Source organism: Patiria miniata, unplaced genomic scaffold (genome assembly GCF_015706575.1).
Source record: "Patiria miniata isolate m_02_andy unplaced genomic scaffold, ASM1570657v1 HiC_scaffold_25, whole genome shotgun sequence".
Taxonomy (NCBI): Eukaryota; Metazoa; Echinodermata; class Asteroidea; order Valvatida; family Asterinidae; genus Patiria; species Patiria miniata.
Genome location: NW_024037064.1, coordinates 5,863,576 through 5,882,652, shown reverse-complemented (window position 1 = coordinate 5,882,652; position 19,077 = coordinate 5,863,576). Strand labels below are relative to the sequence as shown.

At 42.7% G+C, this 19,077-nt stretch overlaps 1 protein-coding gene across 3 annotated transcripts in view; it reads left to right on the top strand.

Annotated features, from left to right (window-relative positions):
• Positions 1-18,392, top strand: part of LOC119733194 — a 48,979-nt gene extending 30,587 nt beyond the window's left edge. For all 3 annotated transcript variants that reach the window (XM_038206782.1, XM_038206780.1, XM_038206781.1), the window contains 8 exons: positions 7,576-7,812; positions 11,245-11,499; positions 11,686-12,261; positions 13,170-13,577; positions 13,675-13,821; positions 14,152-14,388; positions 14,726-14,980; positions 16,034-18,392. In XM_038206782.1, the coding sequence (XP_038062710.1) occupies positions 7,576-7,812; positions 11,245-11,499; positions 11,686-12,261; positions 13,170-13,577; positions 13,675-13,821; positions 14,152-14,388; positions 14,726-14,980; positions 16,034-18,288 (4,370 nt within the window). In that variant the 3' untranslated portion in view covers positions 18,289-18,392. The remainder of the gene's footprint in view (positions 1-7,575; positions 7,813-11,244; positions 11,500-11,685; positions 12,262-13,169; positions 13,578-13,674; positions 13,822-14,151; positions 14,389-14,725; positions 14,981-16,033) is intronic.
• The last annotated feature ends 685 nt before the right edge of the window (positions 18,393-19,077 follow it).

Below are 19,077 nucleotides of genomic sequence, written 5' to 3'. Positions count from 1 at the left end.
CTATTACTTACCAAATTTTGATCCTAATAAGGACATTTGAAAGGGAACACCAAATAAATTTCAACTTAAAAAGAAATTGTGATGTACGTAAATTTCAATAGGCGTAAATGATTATCAGTATTGACATCAATTTTGAATAATTTTGACCTTAACAGTTCATATTTTTAGCCCTAAAACTTGTCATCACCCTACACGTGACCTTGTGCACACCTGTGCACTTATTAACCCTTTTCGTTCTAGTGACTGTCCCTATATTTATGTGTCTAAATTTTTTATAATTGGTCGCTATACTAATTACAAAGGCATTTCTAGAAAGGTTGAAATCTTTTTGCTTCCTCAGTGATCGAGTTAATGGTTGGAATAGCATGAGATTTCCATTACAGAAAATACCTCACCTCTGTTTACCTACATTTGCATATCAGCGCGCATGCGCACAAACGTTCGCTGAAAAGAATAGCGCCCAAGCCACACCCTCATTGTCCACTGCATGCCCCACGCCCACAAAGGACCCTGTAACGTAATAGCTCGTCCTAGTTTTTTCAGCGACGCGTAGTGTAAAGACGTACAATATTTAGCTGTTCTCGCTGTGATTACAATATGGCGGACTCCGCCAAAACCAAAAGAAAACTGTCTCAAGCCGTTCTACCGGAAAGTCACCCTCTACTCAATCCAAGCGTGATAATTCCTCTGCTACGACTGGGTCCAACCTCCCGGGTTCGGCAGTTGGAATTTCTCCAGGGTCAAAGAATTCTCCAATGAGAATTACGGCCACTCCCCGACAAATCCCGCATTCTTACGGCAGTCTGCAGGAGCACATGCACGCTTCGGAACAACAAGTCGACTCGCATGTGCAGGCGGGACGGCGGGGCTTGGCGTTCGAAACCCAAAGGTCTCTCGGTAATCCGACCAGCCCCGCCAGGTCACAGAGGCTTGGGGCACCACCACCACCACCATCTTCAGTCAGCCATACTACGGGTTCGTATTTTCAACCTAGTTTTACAAGCGAATCTCGGCGAGATTTTCTTCATCATTCGGAGCCTCACAGTACGTGGTCCTTTTTCCCGAACGATCCTCGTCACTTCGACCACAATACTCGCACTACGTATCCACTCAGTGTTTCAGCCTACGACCCACGGGTTTATCCCCAGACTTTTCCGATGGGATTTTCACACCATTACACGCCTTATCAGGGTAATTCTTCTCCGCGAGATCATGGTGTACCTTTCACAGGACACAGACTCCGTTCTACGCAACGCTTCGGTGAACACACCAGCCGGGCGGGGAGAGAACGCCGCGATTCATGGCGCCGTTCCCGGTCTCGTGCGCGGTCCCGCTCGGACTCCGACGATCGACATCGGCGATTACTCACGGTCGGATTCTGGTCATCGAAGCCGACACTCACATTCTAGATCTCCTTCAAGGTCTTCTTTTTCCTCGGGCCAGACAGTGGCGAAGATACTCTCTCAAATGTCCAACGGGCTATTACGATGACGGAAGTGGGTAAGATCCTTCAGTTTCCACCCCCTTCCCCAGGCGAATCTACTCGACCTTCATATCGCAGAGATTCTGGTACTTGTAAATCTAAGCCTTCGCAGCCCATTTTTCCTATTGATAGAATGTGTGCTGACTCTATGAATGAGTCCCTTAGTCAGGTGCAAAACAAGCAATCTCTCTCTTGGGGACCGAGCAGGTTTGCAGGCATGTTCAACACCAATAAAGTGGACACTGATAGATTTGTTTCTACCCCTTCCTTGTCTTCTGAGGCCAAAGACTTGCTGAGACGTGAAAATCTGCAATCTAATAAGCAAACTTTTGATGCTAAGACGAAAGCACTTGACAAAAGACTTGCCTACTTGGATAGCCATCTGCATCAAGGGGCCAAAGTGGCCTCTTTCTCCATCCTGTTATCGGATACCCTTGCTCGATGTTATGGAGATCCTTCCTTGTGTGAGCCTTATAAGATACCTGAACTGTTCCATTTCTTGGATGATTGTCTGAGTTTTTGCCTCAAGGAATTTAGTTTGGGTTTTGCTTCAACTTCGTTGCTGTGACGCTCCCTTGTTGTAGACAAGTTGTTTCTCCCTTCACTTGGGGCAAAGGATCGCATGCTAGACCTTCCCCTGGCTGGGCGTGATCTCTTTGACAACAGGTTCGACGAGACTATGTTACATGAAGCCAAACGCCTCAAAGCTGAAGACAAGTTCGATCTTCGTCGGCGTTCAGCCTAACGCCCCTCTACATTTGTCCCCAGTCAGCCCAGCAAGAAGAATCAACGCCCGTTTTCTACCGACAAGGGCTCCAACCAGTCCAAGTTTCAGGGGCATCAGGCTTCTTCGTCTTCCTCCCGCTACACCAGGAGACAGCCCCCCAGATATTCGCGTCCCTTCAAGTCCCTGGGGTCGCGAGGTAACAAGGGCCTCTGACTACAACACAGTTTTCATCCCTCCAGCTTCGGGTCCAGTAGGTGGTCGTCTTGGGGAGTTCAGTCAGATATGGTCTCACGTAACCTCGGACATTTGGGTTCTTCAAACCATCTCGACAGGGTACCGTCTGGAATTCACCAGCAACCCTCCTCTACAACCTCCAAGACGACCAACTCCTGTTCCCTCAGATCCTGCACGCCGGGCGGCGTTGGAGAAGGAAATCATCTCTCTGAAAGACAAGAACGCCATCATTCTGCTTCCAACGGGGTCCACTCTTGGCGTCACTTCAACCTTTTTCCTTGCGCCGAAGAAGTCGGGCGATTGGCGACCCATCATCAACCTACGACCTCTCAACAGTTACAGCAAACCCAAACACTTCCGCATGGAGACTCTTTCCACGGTCCTCCAGTCCCTGTAAAGTAATTGGAGGGCTACTTCCATCGATCTGAAGGATGCCTACCTTCATGTACCTATCCACGCAGATCATCAGAAGTTTCTCCAGTTTCTATACCAGGGTTCCGGGTACCAAATTCGTTGCCTACCGTTCGGCCTCTCCACAGCCCCTCGGGTCTTTACAAGAATAGCCAAAGCAGTAGCAGCTTTCTTGCGTCAAAAAACAGATCCACATATTCCTGTATCTGGACGATTGGCTCATAGTAGGTCCGACCTTCCAGGACACGGTAGATGCCCTCCGACAGACCGTTCAACTTACTCTCAATCTCGGCTTCATCATCAATGTCGAAAAGTCGTCTCTGATTCCAACTCAACAACCGACCTATCTTGGAGCAGTTCTAGACATGACAACAGGCAGAGCGATGCCATCGGGGGAAAGATGTCAGACACTCTGGGATTACATCGGAATTTTCAGGTCATCTCCAATCCTCCCAGCCAAAGCTTGGCTCCACCTTCTGGGCCTCATGGCAAGTCTTGTCGACTCGGTTCCCTGGTGCAGGACGCACATGCGTCCCTTACAGCTTCATCTCCTGTACCACTTTCGCCCTCACAAGGATCCTCTATCAAAGATGGTTCCAGTAACTCACTTAATTATCGACAAGCTACAGTGGTGGCTAGCTCCGGACAATCTCCTATGTGGAGTCGTGTTCCCTCGCCCCTCTCCAGCAGCTATCCTCACAACAGATGCTTCAACTCTGGGTTGGGGAGCTCACTTAGACTATCTATCACGGGCCGGCACATGGTCGATGGAAGAGAGTCTACTTCACATCAATCACCTAGAACTCCTGGCAGTGTACAAGGCTTTACGTTCCCTAGAGTCCGAAGTCCTCAACAAATTAGTCGTAGTCAAGTCAGACAATTCCACGGTAGTGTCTTACATCAACCGTCAGGGGGGAACTCACTCTCCGTCTCTCTGCCTAGCCACTTGGGAGCTACTCAGCTGGTGCATTCCTCATCAAATATCTCTTCAAGCAACCCATCTGGCCGGGAAGAAGAATATCCTCGCCGACGCCCTTTCCAGGGGTCGCATCTCTCCGACAGAATGGTCTCTCCACCCTCCTGTAGTCAAACACATCTTCAACGTACTCGGAACTCCACATGTGGACCTATTCGCATCTCACCTGAACAACCAGCTTCCAACCTTTTGCACCCGTCACACTCATCCTCTGGCGTGGAAGGTAGATGCCCTCAGCTTCGACTGGTCAGGAATGCATGCTTATGCCTTCCCCCTGATCTCTCTCATTCAACGGGTCCTGACAAAGATAGAGACAGAGCTATCCAGAGTAGTCCTCATAGCTCCCTTTTGGCCAAGACAGCCATGGTTTCCTCGCCTTCTGGATCTCCTGGTTCACTCGCCCCTCATACTTTCCAACCGGCCAGACCTCCTGTCACGACCCGCGTCTCACATTCTGCATCCGGATCCATCCACTCTCCATCTTTGTGCCTGGATGCTCTCAAAGTCTCCTTCCAATCAGCTGGACTTTCAGAGGAAGCTACGTCCTTGGCAACCAAGAGCAGACGGAGATCCACCAGAAGAACTTATGATAGTAGACTTCTCCACTTCACCAAATGGTGCGAGGAGAGAGCTGTCAATCCCCGTTCTGCATCTGTTACCTCGATTGGGGATTTCTTTCTTCACCTTTTTAATTCAGGCCTTCAAATTTCAACAATTAAGGGCTACAGGTCAGCTATTGGTGTCCTTCATCAGGGTTTCCATGATGGCACAACAACTTCATCCAATACATCAATTTCTCACATGATTCGCGGTATGTTTAATGATCGGCCTCCTACCAGGAAGCTGATACCATCATGGGATCTGGGCACCGTCCTGTTATCTCTCTCCAAACTTCCGTTTGAACCAGCAGGTAATTCGTCCCTTCATCATCTTACAGTTAAAACCACATTTTTACTGGCTGCAGCTACAGCTCACCGCAGAAGCGAACTCCATGCTCTGTCAGTGGAACCGGGCCATATTCGATGGGAACCTGGCGGTGTACGACTAATTCCAAGGGTAGGTTTTCTCACCAAGAATCAATCAATGGGTTTCTCACCACCCGACATATTTGTACCAAGTTTGACATCGTTCTCTTCAGTAGCAGAGGATAAATGGTGGTGCCCCGTGCGAGCGCTCAAGTACTACATTGCTCGCACCAAGCCCCTCAGAGGAGACATCAAGCAACTGTTTATTACGATCATCCAGCCTCATCACAAAGCCTCTGTAACCACGATCGCTCGATGGATTTCGGTGACCATACAATGCAATCCCGAACATCGAGGATCGAAATCAGGAGCCCACGAGACACGCAGCATGTCGACTTCATGGGCCCATCTGCTTGGAGTTCCTCTTTCAGAGATTATGAAAGCGGCCTGCTGGAAAAATCCTTTGACTTTCACATCATGCTACCTGAAGGATGTCGTGCAATCGGAGGGACACATGGGCAAGAAAGTCCTCCAAGAAACAGCACGATCAGCAGCCCGCTCAGCCCGCACAGCTCCTTCGAATTAGATAGGCAGCTCCCGGGTATGTCTAGACAACCTTTGCATGTTATTTAGAATTGCATGTAGGCCTAGTTTAGACTTTCAAGTACCACTGCATGTCCCTCCTCCCCCCCCCCCCCTTGAGACTTTCGGTGCCACTCTGCAAATGTAGGTAAACAGAGGTGAGGTATTTTCTGTAATGGAATTCCTAAAATCCAAAGGGATTTTCCATTCTAGTAAGAAAATACTCACCTTTGTTTACCATCCCTCCCTTTAAAAAAAAAGAAAAACTAGGACGAGCTATTACGTTACAGGGTCCTTTGTGGGCGTGGGGCATGCAGTGGACAATGAGGGTGTGGCTTGGGCGCTATTCTTTTCAGCGAACGTTTGTGCGCATGCGCGCTGATATGCAAATGTAGGTAAACAGAGGTGAGTATTTTCTTACTAGAATGGAAAATCCCTTTGGATTTTAGGAAATATCTGGGATTGTACTGGGTGACCCCTCCCCGCCCCAATAAAAATGCAACACTAAAACATTGGCCTTTAAAAAAAAGGGATCGATTGATTTTTTTTTGTGTATCAGATTAAAGCTGAGAGCTTTTTCTTTCAAATACTGGAAAAAAATCATGAAAATAGCACTTTGGGTTGCTGAGAAAATGCCAATTATGTAAAAGTAGTCGTTTTTCATCCTGTACACAAGTACTTCAAACAGTGAAACATTTGACTATAAGACTACTGTGCAATTATCTTTCATTTGTGCAATGTCTTTACTCTTTAATATAGGTTTTCCCGGCTATTTTAACACTTGGAGCACACGAATTCCCTATATCGATACTTCAATTTGGTCCCCGAACATCGCCATGCTCAATTCTCAATTTGAATTTCAAAAAGCCACCACTAGATTTCATTTAAGGTTCAGTATGGTTCAAATTGTTAGCATTCCGATTCGTCCAAAATCTTCGAAATTCGTCTCGTGAAGCCATTGGCGTTGAATTGACAAAGTAAATTCGTTTTTTGTCATTGGTTTTCATGCTCTTGTCATTACATTTTGTCCCTGGTGACTTAAATCTTATACGATTAGAAAATGCCTATATTTTAACATATTTATGATGCTGAAAAGGTTTAAAATAGTACTAAAAAGGATGAGATACCTGTTCAGGTGGAAAATAATTAAAAGGTATTTCCATCAAATTCATTTGCACTCTTGTCATATTATGTGCCGTTTTCGTGTATAAGGATTAGGACATGCACAAATAGGTACAGTGAAAATCCCTTACTGTGGTAATGTTTGTGTACAGGTTGCAAAATGACTATGTTTACATAATTAGCATTTTCTCAACAACCGAAAGTGCTATTTTCATGATTTTTTCAGCATTTGAAAGAAAACGCTCTCTGCTTTAATTTGATACCCAAATTTTTTAAATCCATTGATCGTTTTTTTTTTAGGCAAATTTTTTGGGGTTGCATTTTGTTGGTGTCACCTTGTATAATTCTCATGTTTAGTCAGATCTTAAAGATCGCCTGATCTTTCTTTTTAAACGGCAAGGGGTTAGCACTTAATTAGATTGAAAATGTAAACACACAGTCGGAAGAACCATTGCAAGGTATAGACCATTGCCAGCATGCTATCCCTATACACAGTTAGTCACACTCAATGGCGAAAGTGCTGTGCTAGTTATTGTACCAATCAACTTGCCCATATAAGAGGGCCGGGTTATTTTGACCATCTCTCAGCCGGGGGGGGGGGGGGGAATTCCCCAAGATCTCGGCCATCGAGTGACGAAAAACTTTGAAACTTGGTACATGCAAAAAGCAACTCATCATATACACACCCAAAACATTTCATGCCTATAAGTGAAAGGGTTTTGGAATTATGGCTAATGAATTATTCATATAGGTAATTCTGCTCTGTGTACATGACGTATATGGGAAAATTTAGTTTTCACGGCGCAGAAAATTTTGTGTGTTAACCCGTGTTCCGATTTTTATATTTTTGAAATCAAAAGATGCGCAAGGCTCGAGGCTAAAAAGTCATAACAGCATTTTCAAGGCTATCGCGGAAAAAGTCGAGGGGGGGAGGATTCCACCCCCGGCCCTTTTAGGGTTAACTGAACAGTAAACTGGCCCAATGCTTTTACCTTTGAAGCCTAATCGGAACACACTAGAGATCTTCTGGTAATAATTGTTTTTACCTTATAAATTGATTCCTGTCTGTTACCAGATTTAAGTGACCCTGTTCTACGCATGATCTCTGAGAAGCTTGGCTACGTATGGCGTAAGCTGGCTACACATCTCAGTTTAAGCGCTGCAGAGATCGACTGCATTGTGATGGATGACCCAGGCCAGACAGAGAACCAGATCTTAAACATGCTGGTTGAATGGAGGCGCAAACAAAGGGAAGTGTTATGCACAGCTCTGATGGAGATCGGCAGAAGGGACATAGCTGAAGACCTGATAGGTAGGTATCAGAATGAACCACATCAATTGTTTTTTTCTTGACATTAGTAGTCTTGATGAATATGATGAGGCAAAACATTGCTTTTTATGGCCATCAAAATAGCTAGCAGGGTGACCGTTTTAGCTGATTTTCAGCTAACTTTTACAGACTTTTTATTCAAAACGAGTTTGACAGAAAATTTGACAGAATGGATTTTTTTGGGCAGATTTCTGGCAGAATTCTGCAAAAATGGAAATTTTAATTTTTTTTTAGTAAATTCGTTTAAAAAAGCTTCAACCTTTTATTATTATTATTATTATTTAATTGGCATTAAAAAACACACACAAGCAACAAACTTTCACAAAAATAAATAAAAAACCAAGAAAACAAAAATGAAAGCCAGGGGCATATGCCTGGAATTAAAAAAGTTTACCTAAAAACTGTGGCCCGAAGGCCTTCAATTCCAATACCTCTTGCTACACAAAGAAATATATAAATATATAAAAATATATTAACAATAAAAACAAACCCTTGCTTATCAAATGGGACAGGGTGGCTGGTCTCCAGGTGCTGAGGTTCATTGGGAACAGGACTTATGTCGTGACGCAAAAGCAACCGCGTTTTACCTGAAATTTAAGCAATTTCATAACATCTAAGTTATGTGACTATAGATTGTTATGTGACTATAGATATTAAAGGGAAAATACAACATTTGCAAACATCAAAAATAAAACTACCAAATCATTTTGAAATACCTTGCTGGACTGTTAGTGAATGACAGTGTAAAGCATCCTGTAAAATCATGGCACCTGGTATACTGTCATTTTCAAGAAAAGGGGTATTTTTGTATCAATTTCCAATGGAAAAAACTGTTTTTTTTTCAAATACTGGCCCCAATTGACCATCGCACTTGTTTGCAATCGATTACAAACCTGTGAATGGGTACGAGCCAGCTTGACTGGTTCCCTGACCTTACAATTCCCCAATGTATGTAAACTGCTCTGTTTCTTCTTATATGGAGTCAGGGAACCAGACTACAGGAAAATGATCGTTTTTCTTGGTTTTTATAGCATTTTTGAACCCAAAACCTTAAAAAAGTCAGTGTGACTATATTTGCTATATATTTCCAACCCCCCAATTACAGCGAATATACATCATTTGTTTTTGCTGTAATTTTCAGAAATGGATGGAATTGGGGGGTTGGAAATATATAGCAAATAGTTACACTGACTTTTTTTAGGTTCGAAAATGCTATAAAAACCAAGAAAAACGATCATTTTCCTGTAGTCTGGTTCCCCGACTCCATATAAGAAGAAACAGAGCAGTTTACATACATTGGGGAATTGTAAGGTCAGGGAACCAGTCTTGCTGGCTTGTACCCATTCATAGGTGTGTAATCGATTGCAAACAAGTGCGATGGTCAATTGGGGCCAGTATTTGAAAAAAAACCATTTTTTTCCAACGCTGGTCGGCCGACCAGCATTGGAAATTGATACAAAATACCCCTTTTCTTGAAAATGACAGTATACCAGGTGCCATGATTTTACAGGATGCTTTACACTGTCATTCACTAACAGTCCAGCAAGGTATTTCAAAATGATTTGGTAGTTTTATTTTTTGATGTTTGCAAATGCTGTAGTTTCCCTTTAAGGCAATACTACAACATCTCATGTGATTTTAAGTGTTTATAGTGTATTTCGAGTACTTCCAAGGAATTTGGCAGATTTTTGATGAATCTGACAGATTTTTGAATTGCATTGATCAGAATTTGGCCATGACCTTACGGTAACCCTGTTAGCTAGATGTGCTTATTTTATCCCATGGAGAAACTGTATTACTTTAAAAGCGCCATGACATGAATTTTACTTGGGAACATATTTTGTGCACCGTGCTATTCCTCTTAAATGTATGAAAACTATTTGACATCCTTTTGGTTACATTTGGTGAAAAGTGCACTTCTTAAACATTGATTTATAATGTTCCCTGCTTTTCAAGACAACTGAGGGTGCTGTTGCTGTGATGTCATTTAGTACTAATCTTGTCATTTCAGGAAGACACTGTTCAATTTACAGGTTTTCTCTTCAAATTGTGAACGCAATATTTGGTCATTGAAAATATTTGTATGAAAACTTTGTTCATTGGCCTCCTGTCATGTACTGAAACATCAACGAATCACCAAAGGAAACAAAATTGACAACATCAAAATTTCAAAAATTCTGGCAAATCTGGGTGCTGAAATAGCTGTAACATTGAATTTTCTGCCTGAAAAGACATCACTTTTTTGCTCATGACTATGCAAGTTTTGATCGGATGAAAACCAAAACTGCACTAAAATGCCCTTCAAAATGGCAAAATGAAAGTGGAAGGTATAAGTTTGAATGGGACTCAAAGGTGCCTTTACAAGGATTGCATTGAAATAATTACATTACCTATAGACCTGGTATGAAAAGGGCTTCCCGGTACTTCCGCCGGTCTGTAGCTCATCCGGTCTTCAGCCCAGTCGCATCCGGTACATAGGACTGTCCGACCTGAAGCTTAAAAGTCAGTAGGGCGTGTCAATTTATTGCCCCTTGCAGAACACAAGACGACTTACAGACTTGTGGCCAGAGATTACCTAACTGTTCATGTGCAGGTATTGGGGCTCTATTGTTTCGCTCTGGAGATTAATGCTTCCAATTTACACTTTTACAGTGTGCCCAACCACATGGCACAGCTTTTGATCTGTGAAGGGGCTCTTTTGTTTCATATGAAAACCACAAGTGGGCTTTTTCTGGGATAGATTACATGCACATGTGTCAGCACTTGCAAACAAAAGACCCCAGGATGGGAGAGTTCATGATCAGCCACCAGATCAGCCTCCTACGCTGGTACAATGTAGCTGGTCTGGTAAGAGAGGGCTTTTTGCTATCGGGCGAGCTTACCAGGGCCCTTTTCAAACCAGCTCTGAATGGTCACCGGCCCTTAATAAAACACTTTTGTTAATATGAAATTACTGTCTGTTTAATACAACTTCTTTGTTATTAACCAACTTTTGGTCCTAGAACATTTGAAGGGAAAACACATAATCGTCAAATAAATAAAAATAACAAAAAAAAAGGATATGTATATTTCAATATATGAATATCCATATTGACATCAGTTTTGAATAATTTTGACTCGAACGTTTCATAGTCTTGACCCTACACCTGACCTTGTGCACACCTATTGACGAGCATAATATGTGTCTAAATCTTTTATAATTAGTCACCATATTACAAAGACATTTCTAGAAAGGTTGAAATCTTTTTGCTTCCTCAGTGATAGATTTAATGGTTGAGAAAGCATGAGATATATCTGGGATTGTATAATCTCATGTTTAACCCGATCTTAACAATCTTAAAATACAAGAAACATGCAATTTTTCACAGAAACACTATTTACCATATTTAATTCATGTCTGTTTGCCATTTGCAGGTATCAGTGATCTTGATCTACGCATGATCTCTGCCAAGTTTGGCTCTGAATGGTGGAAGCTGGCTACATATCTCAGTTTACGCCCCACAACGATCGAGCGCATCGTGATGGATGACCCAGGCCAGACGGAGAGCCAGATCTACCAAATGCTGGTCAAATGGAGGCGCCAACCATCCACAAGCACGCATCAGAGGGACGTGTTATGCACAGCTCTGATGGAGATCGGCAGAAGGGACATAGCTGAAGACCTGATAGGTAGGTATCAGAATGAACCACATCAAGCTTTATTTTCATGACATTAGTAGCCTTGGTACATATGATTGAATGATGAGGCAGAACACCCTTTTTTCTGGCCGTTAAAAAAGCTAGGTGTGTTGAATTTACTTTATCTACGGAATACCAAAAATCACATGAAATATTTTGTTATTAAACCTCAACCAGAGGCTGAAGTGGGAGGAGCTAGAGAACAGAGCAGGCAGAGAGGGACTACATCATCTGAAAGTCAGGGACAGGAAGATATTGGTCATCGAGACAAATGTCACCCAGAAGTTCAAGAAGGAGGGGCTAAAGAACATTGCGAGCAGAACAGCACTTCATCATCTGAGGGACGGAGACAAAATCAGCAAGAGGCAGGAGGAACACATCCGAACATTCAGAAAGAGACTTTGCAATCATCCGAGGAGCAGGGACTGAAAGGGTCAACACACACAAAATCAGGTCATGGGCAAGTGGGTGTTACACCAAGAAATCAGTCAGAGATACCAGAGGCAATGTTAAAAGAAATGACATCACAAGACCAACAGCTAGTGCAGGGTCCAAAGTCAGTTCACGACATCGTACCTGTAGGACAAACCTCATCCCGATCACCTGCTGTACTCAGACATGGACCTGGGCAACTAGTTTCCGTTGATTCCATGAGTGTCAGTGGTGAAAATTGTCCTGTCTTCTTGGGAGCGGTTAACCAACCTACTTTTACCTTGAACGTTCAAAGCTTGAAGGTTACAGGAAAAAGTTCAGGTATGTTCCAAATATCAGTGTGTCATTTCTCTCTCACTCGCTTCCTTCCTAGTCTTTTAGTCTCTGTTGCTTTTATCATACATACAACCAGAAAGCCAGATACTCAGTAGCCAGCCAATCACTCAATAGCGAGATATGCGTAAAAATGTGTATCACCCTAATGTAATAAAACGATCAGATGTCCAGATTGTCAAACAGTGACAGTGAAAAGAGTAAAATATATGGAACTGTACGTACTAGCGATAGATGAAATTGAAAAAAAAAATATGCATCAGATAAATATGTATAAAGAACAAATTTTTGTTTATGTCAACGCACTTCAGCCGGCTTCTTGATTTGACTTTGAGGCCTGTTGGTGTTTCTGGCTCGGGTCAACTGAACCTTCAGTGTATAGATTACAAGCTCCGCTTAAACTGAGGCTGATGAAAAATCAGAATGCAGTTTAGACACCTCAAAATGAACATGCAATTCATTGCCAAGTGGGCCGACATCATATATTGAAGTTGGCCCAGTCAGAAAGAATCGTGAATTAATTTTGAGTTTTCATAAACTGCACTTTGATTTCTTATCTTTTTTCCCTCTACACCCAAAAACAATGTCAGCAATTAAAATGGCAAAATTGGCGCGGCCTCAGCCATAATCTATACAAATTCGGTTTAATCTGTGCATAATGAAAAAGAGAAACAGATTTGTAGCGGTTCCCTGGTATACAACTACTAACACTTTAGAGAGTATTTAAAAACGAGCATACATATATATAGAAGTCTAAGTGTCTTTCCTACGAGATGTAGGGTTGCTAGGAAGCACAACTCACTCCACCTTTACACAAAGAGTCCATGGCCTTTGTTATATCAAAGTACTTTTGATAATGAAGACGTGTCACGTGATATCTCCCCCCCCCCTTGCAGGGTTTCCAAAAGTGTCAATAGAAACAGACGTAACAAGGCAGGGTAGCGAGGACCGTGGCATGAATGATGTTCTCCGGATAGCCCTGACTACCTTACATAGAACGGAGGGAAAGGAATACGTCCTTGAGCAAATCAAGGCTTTCCTGAACTCATGTGACGGAGAGCTTGAGGAAGTAATATCTGGGTCTGTGACATTTGTTGTCCGCTTCAAGAGTCGGGAAGGTCTGAACAAACTCTGGAGTATGTACACCACTGGAGAACTCGCCAAGAAACTGACAGAGATTCTCATCACAGATGAACTGACTACAGAAGATAAGAGTGACTTGGCTATCCAGGCAACTATACCAGAAAGCGACTACGATCGGGCCTGCAAATTCTTTGACGAATTGGAAAAGGACCAGCAGAAAGGTAGCCAAATGCTGTAAAATTAAAACTGCAATCTGACTCATTTTCTAATTTATGTTTAAAAATAACTCTTTCATTGTCTGAATTACTTTTTTAACAGATGAAGAGGACTCAAGCAGCATGGAAGAGGTACAGCATACACAACTTGGAGAAAGCAGCACAGCAACGACAGCTTACAGTAGCGATCCAACCGGATACGCTGAAGACAGATGTGAAGAGAAAGTGAAGACATCGTTTATGACAACAGGTATAGATAATCACAAATGGATGAATGGTTAGATAGTGGCAAAATATAACGTTAGTTAAGGCTGGCGATGAGACAGAGGAAAGGGTAATATATGAATGTATATTCCTTGAAAACACGGGAGAATGATCCCATGAAATTGTTGAGCAACAATCCATTCTGTTTGGAAAACATTGCATATGGTTGGGCATTTAGCTCCAATCTACGCTACAAAAAGTTGTTACTGTACTCTGATCTGAGGCACAATCAGTAGGATCAGAAGGAAACTTTATTAGGTTTTTTTTTTCACAGAAGCTTCCTTTGCCATATTAATTGATACGTGTCTGTTTGCAGGTATCAGTGACCCTGATCTATACAAGATCTCTGTGATGTTTGGCTCTGAATGGCAGAAGCTGGCTACACATCTCGGTTTAAGCGCTGCTGAGATCGACCGCATCGTGATGGATGACCCATGCCAGACAGAGAACCAGATCTTCAGCATGCTGGTCAAATGGAAGGGAAAACAGGGGGAGGTGTTATACAAAGTGCTGATGAAAATGGGGAGAACGGACATTGTCGAAGAGCTGATAGGTAGGTAATCATTAGACATTAGTAGCTTTGGTACATATGATTGACTGACAAAGCAAAACACTTTTTTTCTGGCCTTTAAAATAACTATGTTTAATTTACTTTACATATGGTATTCAGGAAATTCAGGAAATCACATGAAACCATTTGCTGCATTTAATGGCGAATATGCTGTGCTAGTTATCGTACCAAGCAATTGGCCTGTTATCTATATAAGAACCTGTTATTATCTGAAACAGTAACATCAATGCTTTGACCTTTGAAGTGTAATCGGAACATAGTACAGTTCTTCTTGTAATAGTTATTGTTACCCCATTAATTGATTCATGTCTCTTTGCAGGTTTCAGTGACCTTATTCTACACAAGATCTCTGGTATGCTTGGCTCTGAATGGCGTAAGCTGGCTACACATCTTGGTTTCAGCACTGCAGAGATCAACCGCATAGAGATGGATGACCCAGGCCAGACAGAGAACCAGATCTTCAACATGCTGGTCAAATGGAGGCGCCAACAATCCACTAGCGTGGATCAGAGGGACGTATTCTTCACAGCTCTGATGCAGATCAAGAGAACAAATACTGTCGAAAACCTGATAGGTAGGTATCAGAATGAACCACTTTCATTGTTTTTTTTTTCATGACATTAGCAGCCTTGGTACATATGATTGAATGACGAAGCAAAACACCTTTTTCTGGCAGTTAAAGTAGCTAAGTGTGATTAAGGTACCTACAGGAAAAATGTATCACATTACCAACGGTACGTATACCTGAAATCCCATGAAATGCTGTTGTTAACTTTCTGTTTGAGGTTCACAATTTTTTCTGTATGAACAAAAAATTGAAATGAGAAAGTGGAAAAAATGTCATGTCATGTTCGATATTAAGACACATACTCACAAAAGAGATTTATTCACATGGTGCTACCGCAAACTTATTTTAGTATCTTTCCACCATGCAAATCTTCAAATCTCATGTTGGATATTGTTTTCTTCTGCTTGCATTACCCCCTCCCTTTTTTGGTTTGGGGGGGGGGGGGGTATTGAGAAAGGTAAGGGAACAGGTCCTTATGCATCATTAAGTATGCCCATAGCACTGGAGATTCATAGGCAGGTGGATTTTGGTGATCATCCACACCCCAAAGAAGACATTTCTCGTGTAAAGACTTAAAAGTGACCTCGAAACAGCATTATATATTGGCAAAAGTTTCACTTTCATCATGCATATGATCAAAATTTCCGCATGCATTTCGTCACAGCTGTGTTCATTTGAAGAGTGTAAAGGACTGACTATTCGTAGGTAACACCGACCTCATAAACCTCATGGGTTAATCACTGTTGTGATCTCGGGGATGCCAAATTTAAAACAAATAATCCTGAATACCGTTACTTAAATTTTAATCCTAGGCAGAAGTGTACATTTTGCCACACTAAATGGGAAACTAAAACTAATTCAATTTTTATGTGAAATAAAGTAACCAAAAAATATTTTTAAAAGGAGCGGAAAAAAATTATAGATGGTGCGAGGACTTGAAAATATAGACCAGCAGATTGTTAGGCTTTGTTGAACTGTAGCTTGAAAGAATAATTGTAATGAATCATGTTCATCAGTTCTCAAATGAATTACTCATTATAATTGTATGATTTGTTTTAGAAATCACCGGACTCCAGGGGCTGGTTACCTTTAAGGATTTACAACAGGAAATTATCGACAACTACAAGCAAACTGCAACGACTATTCCTGCACACCCTACACTGCAGTCACGTCAAGTGGGTATTGAGGAATTCTTTTTTCCTCTCCATCTAATAAAGAACATTCCAGGCAAAACAAAATCAGAGAGGTCGGTGACATTACCAGAAGGAGAAAGATTGTTAGATATTAATCAAATGATATCTCTCAATTCCTTGGATGATTTGTTGAATCCAGAAGTAGTTAAGGAAATCAAGATTCTTCTTTATGGCGGGGCCGGGACGGGTAAATCAACCCTGTTAGTGAAAGTTGCAAACTTGTGCATCACACTTAGTTCAAAACCCCTTCTTGGTAGATTCGATCTTGTGCTTTGGATAAAGCTGAGGCAAATGCAGCATACCAGTTGCGTCTTGGATGCCATATTTGACCAAATTCTAGCACGAAACACCAAACTGACAAAACGCATAGTGAAAGGGTTCATTGATGATCATGAATCAGGCATTGCTTTGCTGTTGGATGGAGTAGATGAAATTCCATCTCATGTTTTGCAATCTAAGGAGGGCGTGTACAGGGTTCAGGATATCTTACACAACAGAGTCCTTACTAAAAGTTTTGTGTTGGTCACCACCCGACCCCACATGAAACAGTACATACTTAGGGGTCACCCAAAGTATGCCCTAGTGGAGACAACTGGCTTCAATCCACAAAACAGAGATCAGTACATCAGATTAAACCTTCCTGATGATGCTGACATGGGAGAGGCATTGGTTTCAAATCTGAAAACCAATCAACATCTCTGGGAAATGTCAAAAGTTCCGATCATTTCCCAGATGATGTGCCTTGTTTGGAAGAATCAAAAGTCATTGCCTGAGAGAATTACTGAGCTGTTTGCAAAGTTTGCAGAGGTTCTTTTCATTCGCCGCAATGAAGAAATGAGTGATCAGCACATGATGTCCACCATGATGTCCATCATTGATGACTTGGGGCGTGTTGCATTGCAAGGGTTACTAGACTCTAGAGGGGAAAGACTCATGTTCAATGAAACTGAATTTCAGGATTGTCAGTCTTGCTTAGCTGAGGGTTGTCGTGTGGGTTTCGTTCTACGTGAAACGTTCACGAGTGGTGTGGATGTAAAAGTGCTGGTCACTTTCCCCCACAAGTCCATCCAAGAATACTTTGCAGCATGTCACCTGGTGAAATTGCTACAAGATGACGAAAACAATTTCCGTCATCAGTTGAAGCAGATTGGAGAACGCAATGTTCTTGCGATGGAATACATGCTGAGATTTTGTTGCGGTAAATCAAGGCAGGCAGCTGGTCTAATTCTGGATCACATACAAGAGATGCAAGGTGATGAGGGGGAACTGCAGAGATTGGCTCGGTCGCTATTGTATGAGTCTGGTTCTGAGAAGTTGGCTACCAAACTTGTCAGACCAACTCAGGTAGACTGCAAGAGTAATGAAGACATGAAATCACTGAGTTACTACTTACAGCATGTCACTCCACCACTTAAAGATACAGCTTTTAACATGCATGTAAGAATGCAGGACCTAATGACCCTTTCAAGGGGAATTCTTCCGAGTGACAGCATGAAGTCAGGCATGATATATGTTACCTACTTCTTGTCTGAGCAGGAGAAGGAGGAGCTTAGCCTCCTTGAGAAAACACTTGGTGTGGTGGATAAACAGCACCTTGCTCGATTACACATTGCAGTTATTATTGAGGCAAAGTCATGGTTTGATGTGGGGCGTGTATCGCACTGTTTTTTCAACATACGGGAACCAATACGATGGCTTGGTTTGACTATGAGCCAACGATCACCGGATGAGGTTATTGATCTATTGAAGACACTGGAAGGATGCAGGTTGAGTGCTCTCGCACTGTATGACACCGACCTGCATGCACGGATGGGAGATGTTAGCCACATCTCTTCATCCCTTAAAGTCTTGCTCCTCAGTGAATGCAGGTTGGTCGATGATGATGTGAAGGACCTGATCAGCATCTTTCCTGCTGAGCATGGTTTATTGGTGCTTTCCCTTAATGGCAATGAATTCAGTTTGGATGCAGTGAGTGCTCTCACTCATCATCTCCAAAGTCTCCGCAAGTTAGGTTCGTTGTCACTGTGTAACATTAGCATCGATCCTGAGCCCGTCAGACAAAGTGTCAGTCAAAACCTCCCTCACCTGAAGGAAACTGAAGAGGGAGTTTTCAAAGCCTAAATCATCTCCCACCAAGTCATAACTCTCACCCTGTTCCCTATGAATGCAACACTCTCATGAGCCGCATTAATTTGAAACGAGTACCTAGTAACATGGGTCATTTCAGGCACAGGCGTAGCCAGGAATTTGGAGCAGGGGGGGCCAAGTCGGACCAGCCTGTACAAACCCCAACCAGGGGCGGAACTGGGATTGTCCAAAAAGGGGGTGTGTGAAATGTCACAAGCAGCAAGTGGTGTAGGCAAGTTGTGTCGCCTACGCTGAAGGCCAAAGGGGGGGGGGGTGATGAAAAGTAATGCGTGGCGTGGGGTCCGGGGCCCGCTTAAGGGCCCCGGAAAATATTGGATTCTAGATTCTACATGGTGCGATCTCAGGCAATATCTAACCACTTTAACCAATTTTTTTCGCAAAAGATCACCATTTAAACATCGAGTTTGGAGTCATTGAATCAGCTATCCTGAAAACTCTAAAATCAAACTGTAGTACTAGTAGGCTACAAGATTTATTCAGTGATGAAAAAAAGTGGGTGGGACAAACGATACAATACCCCAACTTTAAGCAGGGGCGTCAATTGCTTCTCAAAAGTGGGGGGACATACCTTGATCAGAACTAATGCGAGCGCGAAGCCCTTACGGCGTTGGGTTCAGGGCCCGCTCAAGGGCCCCGAAAAAAATTGGATTCTAGATGCTGTGTAGTGTGATCTGAAGCCATTTCTGACCATTTTAACCAATATTTTTTTAGCAAAAGAAAATAATTCGAACATCGTTTTCGATGTTCGAGTCATTGAATCAG